Source organism: Hyposmocoma kahamanoa, unplaced genomic scaffold (genome assembly GCF_003589595.1).
Source record: "Hyposmocoma kahamanoa isolate Upper Pololo Valley unplaced genomic scaffold, ASM358959v1 102, whole genome shotgun sequence".
In the NCBI taxonomy this organism is placed as follows: domain Eukaryota; kingdom Metazoa; phylum Arthropoda; class Insecta; order Lepidoptera; family Cosmopterigidae; genus Hyposmocoma; species Hyposmocoma kahamanoa.
Genome location: NW_020653337.1, coordinates 14659624 through 14678721, shown reverse-complemented (window position 1 = coordinate 14678721; position 19098 = coordinate 14659624). Strand labels below are relative to the sequence as shown.

General features: G+C 34.2%; 3 protein-coding genes across 4 annotated transcripts in view; 2 read left to right on the top strand and 1 right to left on the bottom strand.

Moving 5' to 3' along the window:
* The window catches only part of LOC113233812 (hydrocephalus-inducing protein homolog), a 112794-nt gene extending 105647 nt beyond the window's left edge, over positions 1 to 7147 (top strand). The window contains exons 77-81 of the mRNA XM_026469026.1: positions 3351 to 3575; positions 3894 to 4115; positions 4199 to 4344; positions 4844 to 5024; positions 6902 to 7147. Of these exons, the coding sequence (XP_026324811.1) occupies positions 3351 to 3575; positions 3894 to 4115; positions 4199 to 4344; positions 4844 to 5024; positions 6902 to 7036 (909 nt within the window). The 3' untranslated portion in view covers positions 7037 to 7147. The remainder of the gene's footprint in view (positions 1 to 3350; positions 3576 to 3893; positions 4116 to 4198; positions 4345 to 4843; positions 5025 to 6901) is intronic.
* Positions 7103 to 13063, bottom strand: LOC113233805 (nucleolar complex protein 2 homolog). The gene is made up of 6 exons (XM_026469015.1): positions 13015 to 13063; positions 12719 to 12945; positions 9475 to 9661; positions 8421 to 9250; positions 8120 to 8335; positions 7103 to 7725 (listed from the first exon to the last, which is right to left on the bottom strand). The coding sequence occupies exons 1-6, from the start codon at positions 13061 to 13063 to the stop codon at positions 7177 to 7179; spliced, it is 2058 nt and encodes a 685-aa protein (XP_026324800.1). The 3' UTR covers positions 7103 to 7176.
* Positions 13064 to 15271: 2208 nt separating this feature from the next.
* The window catches only part of LOC113231341 (growth hormone-inducible transmembrane protein-like), a 20963-nt gene continuing 17136 nt past the window's right edge, over positions 15272 to 19098 (top strand). The window contains exons 1-3 of one of the 2 annotated variants that reach the window (XM_026465627.1): positions 15272 to 15423; positions 15511 to 15709; positions 16836 to 16941. In XM_026465627.1, coding sequence (XP_026321412.1) covers positions 15520 to 15709; positions 16836 to 16941 — 296 coding nt within the window. In that variant the 5' untranslated portion in view covers positions 15272 to 15423; positions 15511 to 15519. Of the gene's footprint in view, positions 15424 to 15510; positions 15710 to 16835; positions 16942 to 19098 lie in introns of those variants that run through there. The other variant, XR_003310556.1, reaches the window with a different exon arrangement.

Here is a 19098-nt window from a genome sequence, read left to right as displayed (position 1 = left end):
AGCACGATATTTGGTTTAATTAAAAATGAATTTGATAACGTATTTAAATCGAAAACATTAACTTTCCATTGAGAGACGAAATTCAACGACTGGGCAACAGTAGGTATTCATAAGAGTAGGTCTCGTTTTTATATATGTTAGAAATTATTCAAAAATATTTTAAATTCGATACATGTTAAAAAAACTGAAGATCTCTGGAGCATATCAACTAAAATTATAGACTCAGTTATTGATCTGATTTCCCCACATTTAACTGTAGCTTTCAATAGATGCGTTGACGAAGGTGTTTTTCCCCAATTTAATGAAATACAGCAAGTTATTCCCTTATTCCAAAGTGGTTGGAAAGTTGATCCTAGCAACTATAGGCCCATTTCAATTTTACCAACTTTAAGTAAAATATTCGAAAAGGTTATGTTGACTCAATTACTGTCCTATTTCGGCAGGAATAATATTTTTCATAGTGAACAATACGGGTTTACTGGTGGTAGATCGACTAGTGATGCGGGGGTAGCGTTACTAAAACACATCTTTGATGCTTGGAAAAGGTCTCAGAACGTTATTTGTGTTTTCTGTGACCTCTCAAATTGCTTGCGTCGACCATATTACTCTAATTAGGGAGCTGGAACATTACGGTGTAAATGGCAAGGCGTCAGAACTTGTCTCGTCATATCTCAACGGTAGAATTCAGAAAGTAGACATAAATGGAGTGACTTCTTTGGGTTCTCCGGTAAAAATGGGTATTCCGCAGGGCTCAATACTTGGACCTTTCTTATTTCTGATTTATATTAATGATCTGCCATTCTTTGTTAGGACCATTGCGAAATAAAAACAATACTTTGTTTGCTGATGACACATCCTTGATTTTTAAAACAGATATGACATTAACTATGACCACATTAATGATACCCTCTCAAAGGTAGTTTATTGGTTTAATGCTAACAATTTATTGCTTAATGCCAAAAAGACAAAATGTGTTAAATTTGAATTACGTAACGTAAAATCGACTAGTCCAAGCATAGAAATAAACGGAGAAAAGTTACACCTTGTTAATAAAGCAGTCTTTTTGGGAGTCACCTTAGATAGTAAACTTCAATGGTTTCCACATATATCTTCCCTGGCCAGCAGATTAAGCTCCGCTGCATACGCAATCCGCAGAATACGTGAGCTTACCGATGTTAGTACTGTTAGACTAGTTTACTTTAGTTACTTCCATAGTAAAATGTCCTACGGGATTCTCATGTGGGGTAAAGCGGCAGATATTCAAACTATATTTGTATTGCAAAAACGAGCGATTCGTTCTGTGTACCGTCTAGGCTCTCGGGTTTCTCTGAGAAAAGTTTAAGGAGACTGGTATCATGACTGTGGCATCACAGTACATTTACTCAAATATTTTATATGCCCGTAAAAATATACATAATTTACGCCGTAGACGACTAAACGACTCTTTTATGGGGAATTGTATACGTTTTTACAATAACATTCCGGAGCATATATTAAGTTTATCATTTCCTAAGTTTAAAAACTACATTAAAAATATTTTGATCGAAAAGTCATATTACAAAATTGAAGACTACGTGTTAGATGAAGATGTACTTATGGAAAAACGACACGGCTCCAAAATCCACGCAAATTGGATTCAAAGTGTATTCCACAGCATTTCAAGTTTACTTGTACTTCAGCACCTTGTATTACTTCGGTTCGCATTAACCGCTCGCATAGGTAGCACCTTTGTATCTTCGCACTAACACACATTTACAACCATTATAGGACCCATAGCGTATATATATATATAGATCGGTGCCCATTTTGGAGGTACAGCAGCGCTGTAGCCGCTTATACATCTACTGTTGAACTTGTTTATGCAGCCTATGCCATTGTTATAAGAACTTCAAATTAGCTATTGTTATAGAGCTTGTGTGCTAGTTGGGAGGTTTCTTACCATGGTATGATTTCTTTTTATTCTCCCGATATTGTGGAACGGCTACACGCTCCATGGTAACCGTTCCGAAATATTGGCAAAATAAAAAGAATACCGTAAAGTTGCACAGTTGTATCACATTAGTGGCGTTTTTGACTAATGAACTCGTTGAACGTTATAACTTCGAGTTGCGTTTATGAAAATCATCGCATAGGGAAGGAAGAATTTTCACTATTTGAAAACACTTTTTGCCCTGAATTTCATTGTCCAGATAATAATAATAATAATAACACACTCGACATAGCCCCGCACTAGGGAAATCCTGTGTCGCGGGTATAAACCGATTAGATCTCAATTGAAGATAAAGAATAATTAAGCACCATAAATTTAACGCCACGAGCTGACCACATACAAACTTCCTTATTTGTAGTACTAGTCATGTAAAAGCTTATTGTCAGTGAAAGGTAGGTAGGTAGGTACTCTCGTTTCTACGCCCGACATCCTTCCAAAACAATTACTGTCCAAATACGTAATTCTCGATCAAATTAAACGACAATGTCAAGTATGAAACTTCATTCACATTGTGCGTCTTTTCATTCGGTAGAGTATTATTTATCCAAATAAGTAATTGTTTCGGACGGAGAACGAGGCCCCAAGCTTCGGATGTGTGTGTGTGTGGACTGAGGGCCCACATGATTTTTGCCAGTTATAATAAGGACACGAAGGTTTAGTACAGTTGTAAGCATTTTGTAAAACGCATCCTGGTGTTTGTAAAGAATACATATATTAAAAAACTATACCACCTAAGGTGCGGTCTCTCAATACTTACACCAAAGCTTCCACTTCTGGGCAAGTATTTAGTTTGATGGCATAGTTTGTTAATAGAAATTTAGTAAAAAACGTCTTTAAACATTTACACAATGAACAAAACGTTATTTTATAAATGTTTATATATTATTATTACACTGTTCTTTACATGGTCCCTGAGAGATCACATTTAAAAAACGTATAAATGAATAAATAAATATAAAATGTATATAGGTATTATTTACCTGCAAACATTAGTAAAAATCGCAAGGAAGATTGTAAAATTCATTTGTGGTCCCTCAGTTCAGACACTATAGAAGTGTGAATTAATTAATATATCCTAAAATATAAGTAATATAGAAAGATTCGTCATGTTGAGGTTTAATAAACAAGCTTTACTATACGCATGGTTTTTTTTAAATGGATTGGTGGCTCATTAGACAAGATAATTGCATTCCAATATTTCCTTAGCCGTGTATGTAGTAGAGTGTCCACACAATAACAAGTCCCTATTCACTGTATTTTTTGCTTATTTATTAAGAAATAATGAAATTACAAAATTATTCGGTCATCGAAAGTATCAGAAATAAAATTCGTATTTGAATGAAAATTAAAACATTTACAGGTGATGTTTATAAACGAGGAATCGCAAGAATACCAGTTCTACAACATAACGGCCATAGTGACTCCAAGCCAGATTATGGGTACGCTCACGTTCGTGTCTCGAGCGCGCGAGTCCGTTCAACAAGAGATAATGCTGACGAACCCACTCAACGACGACGACGACTTCTACATCAAATGCGAACAATTAGAATGTGTCGATATCGTCCATATTAACAGACATTCTAATGTAAACAAATTTAGTACATCGTAGTTCTGCTTTTATATATTAATGATATTCATTCTGTTGACAGATAATTTGTTATTCACAAACTTGATAGCAGCAATAAGTATCACGGAGCTATTTCATATTATTATTATTATTGGCACAAAGGTCGAACAAACGTAAAAAAAATATTTCGGTCCGACTAGACACGAACCAGTGTCTGTTGCCTCACCGCGACTACAAAGTAGTGGAGTATTTTCACAAAAAATGATGATGATATCATTGTAGTAAAAACATGATATTCAATAAAATAAATTTTCTACATGATTTCCACATTTGCAGGCAAAGTTAACCATGACATATTCCCCACTCGTAGTGGGTACTGCAGAAGATTTTTTAGAAATACATAACGATCTTATAGGAGTATATATGTATAAAGTAAAATTGACTTGCCTCCCGGCTAAGCAGAAACATCTAGATTTCACTACCACTTTAGGGAACCGCATTCCGATTAGACTTCGAGTTCAAAATAGGAGTGAGACGAGAGCTGATTTTGAATGCATAGTACGTGTTATTTGCAATATATTACATAACCAGTTACAGAGTAGATACAAAGCAAAGACTAAGAGGTATAACAATTATTACAGTTATCACATCCATGTATACAAATGGATAAAGACTATGTACTTCAGCCCGGAGAGAAAGGGAAGTTCCTGGTTTGGTTTGAACCCATTAATTTGGGTGTTCAAAATTGTCGCATATCCTTTAACTCCACCGTTGCAGGCGAATTTGTGTAAGTTTTTTATAAGGATTACATAAAGGATTAGAGCATATCATGGAAAAATTCCGTTCCAAAAAAATCTTATTTTTCAGAAAAACAAATATTTTTAGGATAACGTACATATTTTTCTTATATTTTTTCACATTTGACAGTAACACCTGTCAAAAGTTGAATATACTGAACTCTGAAGAATATGTGAAAATAACCTAGGCATGCATTGACCAATGCAGGCAGGGTTTAGAAAATTACATTTAAAGTAACATTGCTACTTTATTATTTCTTTATTATTATACTAAATTTGTATAAATATTCACACAAATTTATTTTATATTTCATGCCAACTAAAACATTAAAGATATAAATGTAAACGTAGAACATGATATGAGTCTTCTATTTTTGTACTTTTTCCTGATAAACTTCCAATATTTGAAATTTTCCGGAAAATTACCCAACACTAGTTGTACATAGTACAGTACATACTATATCTTATACAAGATAAGCTATGTTTCAGATTTAACATAAAAGGGACAGCACTGTATCCAACGCCTCAAGGACCCTGTCACATAAAGGCAGGCGGAATGACGCAAATTAAGTTCAAGAACATATTTGACGACACACATAAGTTTAAGATTTTTGTTGATAACGAAGAGTTCTACGTGAAATTTGCTGTAGAACAAATCAAAGCAAAGAAGGTAGGTTACTGTTTAACTTTTATAAAGTAATTAAATTTTATTGACTTATTGTGATTGCCACAGAACAATATCAGTGGAAGTGAACACTTCGCGTGTCACGTGTGCCAAGTCCATGAAGTACCACATACTTGAGCTCAGTCCGCCATTTTCGCTTTGTACGTTATAGTAGTCATCTAAATTATGTCGCGCCAAACCTCGAAAATCATAAAAAAAAAAGTTCGTTCCCACTGTTCTCCGATTAACTACAAAAGTTTTTGTCCCAGTAGTTATAGTAATTAAAATAATTCCAAGTAGTTAACATTAGCTTAGTTCTATTTTTATCTCGAAAATAATAAATAATATCAGGTAACACTCATACTACTTAATTTTTATTAATTTAACTATAAAATTATTTGAAAAGGAGTTCCCGAACTAAGGAACTAGGAGTATTATAGAACTACTCAAAAGAACTAGTGAGAACGAACGAAAAAAAATGCCTCGGTTTGCTACTTTGGAGAGCAATAATGATAGTCGCACTTGTAATATTATCCACTGTGGTGTTTCATAACATCGTTAAGCCTTATTTAATTTAATTTTTATTATCTGTTTATCGTAATTTTTTTTGTTACAAGAAACGAAAGTAGTCTTTATACCGCTGAAATATGGTCGCTTTTGTGCAGAAGTAAACATCTCGAATTTGTCATGACCGCTAGATGGCAGCACATTGATTGAAATTTTAATTAAACAATATACATATAAACTACCGTACATAGTTATTTTTACTTGACATTGGCAAAATCATTGATTATTTCGATGGAGCCATAACATTTAAAAGAAGAAGAATATACATATAAAAAATCAAAACATCGAAGAAGATATGCCAACAGTGTAAAGTTTAAATTATATTAACAATTCAGAATTTGTTACACCTTTAAGAAACTACGGGTCGTATTCCAGAACTCTACTCAATGCTCAAGTCAGGATTTGAGCAGACTTGGGTATGATTTCAAGCATTAGAAATACAACCCTAATGGCAAGGACTTGAGTATGATTTCTAGTGCTTTGAATCATACTCAAGTCCTGACTTGAGCATTGAGTACAGCTCTAGAATACGACCGTGAGACTATAATTATCAAGATTCGCGAGTTTTGGCGACAGCGATTCTGGTAGTAACCGAGGCTTAAGGCACACAGGCAAAAAAAACAATGAACGATGGAGCTTTTATTCTTCCGTGGGCATTGCGTACGAAATTTAATGTCTAAAAATCACGTCTTGTTCTGTAGACTTGTAATGGCAAGGAATATGAGAATCTTCAAGAACGTGCCAGCCAGCCAGAGAATGCTAGCTGGCAATTTTCTGTTATGACTAAATTTCATCGCAAATTTGAAAATGCCGCAATGCATGCAGTGAGTGCTCTTCGACAACTTCAGTTTCCAAAAGATAAGCGGCTGAAAGGAATACTTCATAGACATCACGAAAAAATCTAATGCATTGAAAAAGTGCTGTTCAAAGAATGTACGGCAGATAAGAAATGAAACTATTTTTCCGGATTTAAATCGCGTATATTTGTTTTTTCAAACAAACCGACGTTTCGGGCCCTTTACAGGTCTCATGGTCACGGTTGACTGATGGGATCTGTAAAGGACCCGAAACGTCGGTTTGTTTCAAAATCAAATATACGCGATTTAAATCCGGAAAAATAATTTCATTTCCTATGTGTAACAATCGCGGAAATCTAAGAACTCGAAATGTACGGCAGATTCAGGCATTTCTTTTTCCCTCATCATAATGAGATTTTTTGAGTTTATTATTAATTTTGATAACACTATCTCAGTTCACAAGCTGTTACTAAAAATTTGTTAGTCCTTTAGAATATAAATATAAAACATTTTGTTCAGGACATAAAAGTGATAGTGTACCTGAACGACCGCATCGATCGCCAAGATCCACCCACCGGATGCCTCACCATCGAAAATCTTGAACCCGCCGAGCCGCGCGTACAGTGGACCTACTTCCTGCATGGAAAGCCTTAATATTTACCGCATCTATCTATTGTGTTCTTACTTTTAATTATTTTAGAACATTGAGTTATTTATTTTTAGTCAATAAAACTGTCTATATTTCCCACTTCTTTTATTGATTTTGATGTTAGTAGAATTTGGTTTTATTTTTATTACCAATCACTGGCACAAAAGTCTTGTACAACATCTATTTCATCTGGGATTTTATCATTATCATCATTTACTGCAACCTTTTTTTTAACAACCTTCTTCTTTTTAACTTTTTTTACTTTCTTTGCCATTGGGGAAATGTCTTCATCATGAAGGTTAAAGTTGTCTTTCTCTTCCTCACTATCCGATGGGAACAAAACTAAAGGTCCTTTCCTTTCTGGTTTGCTATTAGTAGCTACTACCAACTCTTCAGATATCCTAGGCCTCTTAATAGATGGCAGGTCTCCAGCAAGCTCATCATTCTTGGAAACTTTCTTACGTTTCTGAATCTTGTTTATTTTGTTCCAATTCTCATAGAATGCCATCAATGGCGTGCCATTCATTTTAATACTGGTTTCCCAGGCGTTTACCATTTTTGTATTGTTCAAATCAAATGTTACTTTAGCTCTTTCACATTCTATGAATCTCGAGTTCTCTTCAAGTTTTTCTAGGAGTTGGCGCATCTTTTTTGTGTAGTTTGCTACTGAGCAGCTTTTCAAAAACTGCTTTATCTGCAAGGTGGTATACAATATAATAAACATGTAACTTATTTCAGTTCGACCATTATTAAAGGATATTTTGGCAAATATTCATAATAATTATATACTTTTCTTTAACATTCCGTAAAATAACTTTTTTTGCCCTTGGTATTGAAGTATCCTGTGTTTCCTTAGTGATTTATATCTAAGTACAATTTATTTGTCATTCAGTAATTTTTATCACAGTTAAGTTAAAAGTAATCCAATGAACTCTACCACAGTGTAGTCTGGTTAACTATAACATAGTTAATGTGGTTTTCTGAATAAGTGTATCTAGTTGTACCAGGGACAAGAAGAGAATATATTGATTGTCATAATAAAAATTAAGCTAAAAAAATGGAAGAAATCATTTGTAAGTTAGTAGTACCTGCATAACTGCTAACAGCATAACTTCTGGGAATGACATAGAATGTGATTCATTGGCTGTGTAATGCAACATAAGTCCATATATCCTATCTATGACAGAATCTTTGAAACCATTCTCTTGGAGTTGTGATTTTGCCAATCTAAGTATGCAGGAGAAGTCTAATGGCTTCATGGAAACTTTTTTATGTTTTTTGTTGAAGTCGTAAGATGTTAATACCTGAAAATGAAAAATTAATAATGTGAATGGAACAATTTGGATAGATTTTAATACTACTTTAATTAAATCAACATGAAATCATTACCTCAACAAGATATGGTAGTACGGGTATGAAAGTATTTGATTCCTCCGACAGATTTATCAATATCTCAACACAGTGAAATCTTAATGGATAATACTGATGTGTAGGCACTAATTTGATAGTGTTTGTTATGATCATTGTTAGGGGATATACAAGAGGTTGCAGTTGGGACTTGTTTGGTGACACTGATAGCAAGTCAGCCCATAAGTGCAGAGAGTTTACAAATTGCCAGTTATATACAGCCTGTCTGTTCTCTACTTTTTGGACAACTATTGCATTCCTCAGGTGTATAGCCAACTGTCTAATATACAGAAAAACATGTTGATATGACACATTCAAGTCCAATGTAAACATTTCTACCAGTGACCTCCTCATGAAGTTAATTCCAGGCCAGGTTGTTGGACTGACAAATTTACAATTCTTCACAAAAGTCAAATACAAAGCTTTCAATACTAGGTCAAGTAAAGTGGCTTGCTGATTTCTTGTTATCCTTAATATACAGAGGAATGCCAAAACTCTCACTGTTTCCTCTCCATTGCTCCAAAGAGTGATCAATTTTTTCAGTGCTTGTTTAGCTATTCTGTTAAAGCATGCAATGAATACTGACATTTGATGCAAATGTTTCAAAAGTACAGTTAAAATGTTTTCAGATGTGACTCCACTCAAAAGTTTTAGCAAGTCATTGAGGTAAGCTACCAAAGGTCCTTTGATTTTGACAAAACGTTTGCATTTTTGAGGATCTTTTCCTGATTGCTCCATGCCTAAGTACTTTTTTATAGCAGCTGGTAAATTCAGAACACACATTTGAATAACTGCATTGAACACCGATGATCCTGAAATATAATTAAACTTAGAAACTTAAATTGCATATTCAGACTTTCTGCCATAACAAACAACAAAACTTTTGATGTTTAGAATACTTATAATGTTTACTTGGTCATCTTTCACTAACATATAAATGATAACCTAAAAATGTATCAACAATAACTATTATATGTTTAAATTAAACATTACAAGTTAATAAATATTTTATTTATCCATGGATTGTTCCAAATACCTTCCACTTTGAATTCCCCCTCAGAAGAGCCATCCTCACTGGTGGCTCTCAACATTGCGGCATTAAAAGCTTTAATCACAGTGGTAAGGGTAGTGAGCTTTATTTTTCCTTCACTCTGCAGCTCAGCTTGCCACTGTGTCACAAGTTTTAGTGTGATCTTGCCTTTAGCTGGTTTAGCATCTTCATCCTGGAAACAGGCATTTAGTACTTATATACATATAGTAATAGAAAAAAAATTATTACGCATACGCACACTCGTGGCTCAGCTATGGGATCATCATGTGGGGAAACAGCACAGACGCCCCCAACCTCTTCATTATGCAAAAAAAAACTAATCCGTATAATATTTAACATTGAAAGTACTGAAAGTTGTAAACCCCTTTTCGAAAAATATAAAATACTAACTTTGCCCTGTATATATCTTCTGGAAATATGTAAGTTTGTCAAAAATTACTCCGAGTTCTACAAAAAAAAAGGTGATTTAAACTTAAAATACTCACTACGAAATAAAAACAAATTAATACTTCCTACTTCTAATCTCAAACTACACGCATCAGGCCCTTTAGTAATGTCCATAAAAATATATAACAAATTGCCAGACTCGATAAAAAACACAACCACAGCAAAGTCATTTGTAAACCAACTGAAACGATTATTAAATAACAAAAACTATTACTCGCTACAAGAATTCTTAGATGATAAACTTAAATAATAAAAAAAGTCTCACCATAAACAAAAATACATAATGAGACTCAATACATGAAAAATAATATTAAATAAACTTAAATACGACTCTTCCACTCTCCTATCTTGCCGTGCCCGACAGGGTCCATAATTTGTACTTATCTATGTTTTAACATCTTCTGTAACTTATGGTGTGCAATAAAGAATATGAATGAATATGAATATGAAAAACCATGTTTTCTTAAAAATGAAATGATTCATTTGATATTGTTTGCAAAAGTATTATTCCCTAGATTTCTTTACATGGCACTTCAACCGGATCTTCGACGTGGTCTCAGGGAATCATGTAGTCTAGGAATATAACAATCATAGGCAAAAGGTTGTAGGTTAGACCTGTGCTATGAGTCTGCTCGTTTTGACGCTTTATGCCAAAAATGCAAAATGCCAAAGGGGCAGAATGTCAGATCACCAGAATGCCAGATTAGCAAAATGCCAGATTCTTAGAATGCCAGATACTCAAAATGCCAAATATCGACGCCAGGAATAGGCCGTCCTCCTGACCCACAATATAATGTCCAGTAGCGGACATCATTCGCCTGAAAATGAAGCGAGGTTCCAATGTTATTATTAGTGTTACTATTATATTGGTATTCATTTATTAAAAACAAAATGTAGTGTCAATTAACTACTAAATAATAACCAATATGGAATTCTTAAAAATAATACATTTAAAATTGTGTGGACATACTAATATAGCAATACAAGTTAGTAATAATTTACCTAATTCTTCAATTCTTTAATTAATCTTAAGTGTAATTAATTAAATTTAAACTTTAGTTAGCAAGCTTTGTTTAAGATATGAAGATCAGTTATTTAGAAGTTAAAGGAAACTACATTTTGTTGTTAATAAAAAAATAAAACATCAGAACCTCGCTTCATTATTTCAGACAAATGACGTCCACTCTTGGACATCAGATCATGCATCAGGATGAGGCCTGTTCCAGGCAGTGACATTTGGCATTTTGCTACTCAGGCATTCTGCTAATCTGACTTTCTTCCCCTTTTCGCATTTTGCGTTTCTGGCATAAAAATCATCAAAGCGAGTCTCCTGGCTTCACACCAAAATGTATACATTGTTTTCCTGTTCATAGCCGCCTTTTCTTTTGGAATGCAATGAATTTTGCAATGTCAGGCACAGGACAGAGAGAACTGGAAGTCTCTGGAGGACGCCTATTTCGAGAGACAAGCTGATGATGTGGAGGTAATTTAATTATAGAAAAATGTTGCACACGGATTTATTAATGTTGAAACTAATCAAATATTAATTTTCAATTGGAAGTTTGTCTCTTGTTTTATTTTTAGGATTAATTTAAGAATGGTTATTTTTTACATTATGTATTAATGAAATTATACTGCATTTTTTATTAATGAATTATGTTGCAACATTTGAGAAATGTATCAGCAACAAAGGCTATTAATATATATTATTATTTATATTAGGTGCTAATTTAAACTATATTTGTTATTGCAGTATTTTAAAATGGGATTAACATTGCATCTTTTTCGGCTCAACTTTAGTATATGTGACGTTGAGTTGGGCGTTCAAATTAATTTTGGAGATAGACCTAGCCAAAAGGAACTCCTCAAATTTTCAGTTCTAGGACGCCAGAGGTTTTCGAGAAAATAATTTTTGAAAATTGTGAAAATTAAAGGAAAAAAACGCATTTGACAACTACCTAATGTGAAAATTATATTAAAAAAGCATGCTGACGCAATATAGTGTCTTGCGTTTCGACATTCCACTGTAATTATATCATGTGTTGTTTAAATTTTGAAAGTATATTATGTTTTATTGGTTTTCTAAACACTATTACTTATTTAATAGCATTTACGTTATATTTAAAATATTCTTTCTTAAGAAGGTTACTTTGAAATAGTTAATGATAATTCAATAACAATTATGTAATTTCAACAATAAAACGCAACATCATTTATCATGTTTGTTTTTTTCTTATTTCTCTTGGCTTTTCACGGTAAGCGTTTTAACCATTTACAGAGTGTTTTCACTGCGTGTTTATGTTGTCATTCATTGTGTATAAAGATTGTTAGATTTTTAAAATCACAATCACGAAAGTCCCTCTGGGCAGAAACAAATTGGATTATTTAGGTTAAAATATATGATTTTGAGGTTATTTTTCACAATTTTTTTTTTTCGAAAACTATTCATATTCTTAGTTTGAAACTTCGTGGGGGAGTTCCCCTCGCCTATCTTTCATTCCCGCATTTTTTGCTCATTTTTCCGTGCATTTGGTGCGAAAATGTATAATTTTGAGGTTATTTTTTTCGAATTTTCAAAAATAATATCTCGAAAACTATCAACGTCCTAACTTTGAAATTTTGCAGAGGAGGGGAGGCGACCTCCCCCCCCCTCAAACCCCCTCCACCCCCTCTGACATCACGTTTACTAAAGTTGTTCCTCTTTTTCAGTTTCAGAGGTTAACCAACAAATGTGCCGTGATTTGTGGTTATAATAAGCAATGGAATGAATAAGGTAACATACGTCATAATCACTCTCATCACTGTCGCCTTTGAGAGGTCCAGGAGTGTGTATCTGGTCATCATCATCCCTCTCGACGTCTGCTTCTTCGTCGTCAGAATCAGCTTCAAAGTTCAACAAATTTTCGTCATTCTCTTCAAGGAATGTGTAAAAGTCAGGATCAATCTTTTTTAACTTTTCCAATGATTTCTTGTGAACTTCTGGATCTAGATCTTCTTCTGTATCTGAACCTAAAAATGTGTCCTATGTTAACATCTGCTCATAAACAAACATGTTATACACAAGCGAGTACTTTTTACCTGATTCTGAGTTAACGAGAGGAACAGGCTTACTTTTAAACTTTTTCATTTTTGTTTCAAGTTTATTATATACAATTTTCAAAGGTAAAACATTTGTTTTGAGAAAACACGTGCGCGTATAGCTATAGTATATAAAAATATGAGACGAATGTCATTGTCAATGTCATGTCATTTTGGAGTTTACTGTTTACTACACCACCACGATTCAAGAAAACCACCAAACTGTTGGGTAATTTTCCGAAAAATATGTATGTAGTAGAATTTTTTTCCGGGAAAAATCCCGAAAAATTAGGTAAAATTTGAATAATTGGAAAAAAAATGTAAAAAAGGTAGTCACGGAGTAACTTTTTTAAATTTAGAAAATGAAACTATTTTTCCGGATTTAAATCGCGTATATTTGCTTTTCAGACAAACCGACGTTTCGGGCCCTTTACAGGTCCCATCAGTCAACCGTGACCATAGGACCTGTAAAGGGCCCGAAACGTCGTCGGTTTGTTTGAAAAAACAAATATACACGATTTAAATCCGGAAAAATGGTTTCATTTCTTATGTGTAACAATCGCGAAAACCTGAGAACTCGATATATATCATTATCATTTGAAATTTTATCTATCGTGAATTAAAATGTTAAACTATTTTTTATCGATAATAAACGACAATAAACATCTTGTATTTATGCCACTGAAAAAAACGAGATTTAGAATTATTTTGTCCATCACCAACATTATTTAAGGTCTATCCACACATATCCGGGCCGTGTCCGGGACGTGGACGGGCCGTGCTCCGTCAGGGGCTCAAAAAAATATCGTTGCGTATATTTTGTATGAACTCGTTCACACTTGTCCGTGACCGGGCCGGCTACGGGACGGGTCCGCAGTTCATACAAACTAGCACGCCCCGTCCACGTTTCGGTCACGGCCCTGGGCGTCTACTCTTGATCTCCGTCCGAAACAATTACTGCCAAATAAGCAATACTTGACCAAATGAAAAGACGCGTGATACGAATGAATCTTCATACTTGATACTTGTCTTTTAATTTTGTCGAATATTACTTATTTCACAGTAATTATTTCAGACGGAGATCGAGAGTAGACCCCCTGATGTGTGTGGATAGTAGAGATGATATTAACTGCTATATTCGCATAGCACGCTAAATGCTAAATGCTAAATTTTCATAGCGCGCTATTTGAAATGTTAAAATTATAATTTTTAGCAGCTGAAGGTCGTGTGATAATGTAACGAATGGAAAGAAACGTGAAATAGTTGACGTGCGCTAACTTGTTAAGTATAGTATCTATGGTCTATCTATAGAATAGTTTTCAGTTTTTTTATGGTTAGTTACGACGGACTTCATTTGTTTTGTAACTATTACATATAATGGTGGCTACAGGTTATAGACGATAAATCAATGGCTTCCCTTTGTACTTTAACAATTTACTATTTACAATTTATACAAAACTTTACACTGGTTATTTACAGTAAATTACACTCATAATAATTAATAATAAAGCATACACTCGTATATACAAATTATAATTACAACGACTTATTAATTAAATAAACGCTAAACTAAGTAAATAAATCCAAGTACTTAATTATATCTTAATTTAAATCGCTTCACAAGACGAAATTTTGCTAACGTTCCACCCTTAGCTCAAAATTTTATTAAAACGTAACCAAAATTATAATTTATAACATAACTACAATTATAATACTTGCTAAGTGCTAAAAATAGCATTAGCGCTTTGCGTACTCAAACGTGAAATTTAACACCAATAAACCAATCGGCTATTACGCGTTTCGCACCAAACGTTAAATGCTATAAATAATATGTGAAAGTATTTCACGTTATAATTGTTTCAACCAATGACAAGAGCCTCAATTGTCACATAGAATATAGTGTCATCTATTAAATATTAAGGGAGATAACTCAGGTCGAAGAAGGGTTTTGTTTGTTAGCTGATTAGCTGCGTAAATAAAGCACGGATGTAAATTGATGGTATGGCATTGAAATATTGTAAAATTATGTCGCTAGATGGCATTTGGTTTAATTTTCTTAACGTACTCAAATCCAAAGTGAAAAAAAGTTCGTTATAATTTTAGCACCTTTATGTCTTTCAAATTATAATTGCAATAATATTTTTTTAATGTAACGTTATAATTTGAAATATATATTATATTAACCATCTCTAGTGGATAGTACTTTTTTTTTGACTTAAATGTTTTTTTTTCGCAGCAACTCTCAACCGTATATTCTAGATTTTATAAGCATAGATTCACATAGATTCTTCCCGTTTTTCTAGAATCATTAATTCGTTTTCACCGGGCTGCAGTTTCACAATAATTTTCATAGTTACAAGTTCGTTGTGTAAATTGAAATAAATTTATTGTAAAGCCTTGTGTATTGAAGTGAGTAATATATAAACAATAATTTATGGTAATCACAATGACAGGATATTTCAATCAATAAGTAAAATATTTCATTGCCTATTTTAGATTTTCACCATGTTTTCTCGAATGTGTGCATCGCGCACGGCGTTCAGTGTGTCTCAGGTACTGAAAAGCCCAGTGCCAGTAAAATATGTGCCCAAAAACTACGTGGTGAGAAATTACGCTCGTGAGGCCCGCTCCAGAGTTGCAACGCGTTCACGTCCAACGATATGGGAAAGGCTCATGGCACCTGCAAGTCCCAACGGTAAGATGTCTCATTTAACTACTTAATAATTAATTTAATTTACTTAAATAAATGTAAGGAACAATATTCAAGTTCAAAGTCATTTATATATAAATAAGTATGTATTATTACAACTTTACATATCAACAATACATTTTGTGATAACCCGATTATCAACTGTCTGTTCTTACAAGTTATGCTGATCAAATGTTAGTCTGTTTACGCAAAGAGGTTTAACATACTCATGAGGGACCAGCTGCCCCATGGAGGAAATGGAAGGGAAGCTGATGCAAATGCAACAGAATTTTTGTAATTTAATTTAATGTAATTAAGCTCGAAGAAGTAACAAAGCGCTTGTTAAGGGCACATCACTTATGCTGGGGGTCAAATTCAAGTACCAACTCATAAATGTTATCAAGATCCTCCATATATTGTTTCAATCTGATGGCTACAAAATCCAACTTTAAAAATAAAGAAATTAAAATAAATAATCTAAGCAAAGCAGACTACACATCCTGTAGTTGAACAAATAGCATATTGTAATTTTGATATCTTCACGCTACTTAGGAATAATAACAATGCACTCAAACAAACACCGCTACTTTTGTAGATAATGGAGCTTGTATAGTGTAGTTAAATTGAAAACATAAAAATTAATAGTAGTGTAGTTGAATTAAAAACGTTAAATTAATTTATATATTCGTTATTGCACCAATCGAGGGCTTAGCGGTGGCAACTGCTAGCTGTGCAATGCGCAACAGGAAGTGAACATGCCTATAGTTCCGGTACCTTTCTAGAAAATAGGGAGACTATTGTACATGCACCCGGGGCAGCTCACCTGAGGCACTAGCCTCTTGAGAATTAGATGAAGTTAGTGACAAACCTGTACACTGGCTGATCTGTGGTCAGAACCTGAACTAAGGAGGTTCCTGTGCATGCACAGATTATAGCGCACTTCTCGTATACCTTAGGGGGTGGTAGGGAGAGTCACTATAATCAAAACTAATGTAGGAAGATGAGATCAGAGAAGGCAGCATCAAACAAATACAACAGAAACTTAATTTAACAGAAGGGGAACAAATAAAAGATTAAATTAAATAAGAGTTAAAAATGACAACCAGTCAAAAAAATAGTTTTTGCATTTCAGCTTTCAGCATGGGCAAAGGTGCTCTGGCAGGAGCATCAGCAATGGGTCTGGCGGCTCTGGCCTACTACGGGTCTGGAGTCAAACCTGGAACACTGCAAGAGGCACAGTAAGTTATATTGACATGCTTTTATATTTTGATTGATGAATTACTACTTGTAAAGTGAATAGTTTCCCAATTATATTCAGTACTTTGTTCATTTATTTGAAGATGACGTACCTTGAAGATTGCATTTTGCAATTTTCTAATTGGTGTTTGTTTAGCATAACCAACATGAATATTGTTGTTAACACGAATAGTGTTGTGTTGTTAACAACTTTGGAAAAATATAAAAAATATAACATACACTAATAAAATACAAACACAAAACATTGAACTACTAAATATAAAGAAAACTCCTAAAGAATCTGTAAATTTTATAAATAGCTTTTTCGTTAATATTGGCAAACAATTAGCTGACCAATTGATATCAAATACCTTCAATGATCCCCCTGGTGTTTCTGATAGACTGGCTACGCAGCCCAATTCTTTTGTACTTCTAGATACCGACCCTAATGAGGTGGATAGAATTTTAATGAACCTTAAATCTGATAGTGCCCCGGGCTGGGACAATATTCCCACAAAATACCTAAAATATGTGAGAAAAGAAGTTGTTCCCATCTGGTCAATATCTGTTTTTGTAGGGGTGTTTTTCCCAATTCACTTAAACAATCTATTATAACCCCAGTGCATAAAAGCGGAGAAAAAGAAAATATAAATAACTATAGACCTATTTCCGTATTACCGGCTTTATCCAAAATCGTGGAGAAAATACTTAATTCTCGTCTGCAGAACTATTTACAGAAATACAATATACTATCACTGGCACAATTTGGTTTTAGAGGAGGGAAATCTACAGAGGATGCTGTGACTGCCTTAAGCTCGTTGGTTACAGATCAATTAGATAAAAGAAATAAGTGCTTGGCCGTATTCCTAGATCTCAAAAAAGCTTTCGATACTGTCTCTGTTCCAATACTTGTTAACAAGTTAGAAAAAATCGGAATAAGGGGAATCCCACTAACTCTTCTAAAAGATTACCTTTCTAGTAGAAAGCAAAGAGTCAAAATGGGGTCATACGTTAGTGAGGATGAAGTTGTATCATACGGCGTCCCACAGGGAAGTGTACTAGGACCTACCCAGTTTTTGATCTATGTAAATGATCTGTGTAACCTACGGATCAAAAATGCCAATTTTTTCTCATACGCCGATGATACAGCTATTGTCTTCTATGGCAACTCCTGGGACACAGTAAAGTCAAGCACAGAGGTTGGAATGGGTCGAGTAGCGACATGGCTGAAAAGTAACCTCACACTGAACACCTCTAAAACCAACTACATATGCTTTGGTATAAACATTTGTGCACAGCCGAGTAAAAATTTTAATCTTACTATTCACTCATGTGGTAATATAAATGATAGACATTGTGGCTGTCCGGTTATTGACAAAGTAACTCAAATGAAATACTTAGGTATTATTATCGATCAAAGACTTTCCTGGTACCCACACATTGAACAAGTTTCTAACAGGGTTAGAAAGCTAATTTGGATATTCAGATCGCTGAGACATATTGTACCAGTAACTATTACCAGAAAAAAAGACTCCCATAAGCATCTACTTAATGAAATATATGTCGCCTTGGTGCAGTCTGTTTTAGTGTACTGTATACCCATATGGGGAGGTGCAGCAAAATCTAAATTTATAGAGGTAGAACGAGCACAGCGAGGTCTACTAAAGGTGATGTATTTTAAAAAACGTAGTTACGCCACAGATAACCTGTACCTTACTTATGGTTTACTTTCGGTTAGAAAACTTTATTTGCAACAAATCATTTTAAAAAAACACAAAAACCTACCGTATGATATAGGCATAGAAGCAAAATGGAGAAAACATATAGTAGCACAACCCTCTCAAACAAAAACTTCATTTGCAAGCATGCAGTATAAAAAGCGTTCCAGTCAGCTGTACAATAAATTAAACAAGGAGCTAAATATATATCCAATGCAATATTATGAATGTAGAAAGATGATAGAGAAATGGTTAAAATTGTTAAATTATGAGGAAACAGAGAAACTCTTACAACAAATACAATAACACACACACGCACACGCACACGCACACGCGCGCACACGCGCACACGCGCACACGCGCACACGCGCACACGCGCACACACGCACACACGCACACACACACACACACACACACACACACACACACACACACACACAC

What these genes read in the sequence shown, in the direction of transcription:
- LOC113233805 (XM_026469015.1), bottom strand. Translation starts at nt 13,063, where the DNA reads ATGAAAAAGTTTAAAAGTAAGCCTGTTCCTCTCGTTAACTCAGAATCA. An exon ending in TCTCGTTAACTCAGAATCAG is followed by an intron (nt 12,946 to 13,014) that starts GTAAAAAGTACT and finishes ACACATTTTTAG; the next exon opens with GTTCAGATACAGAAGAAGAT. An exon ending in GGGGGAATTCAAAGTGGAAG is followed by an intron (nt 9,251 to 9,474) that starts GTATTTGGAACA and finishes ATTATATTTCAG; the next exon opens with GATCATCGGTGTTCAATGCA.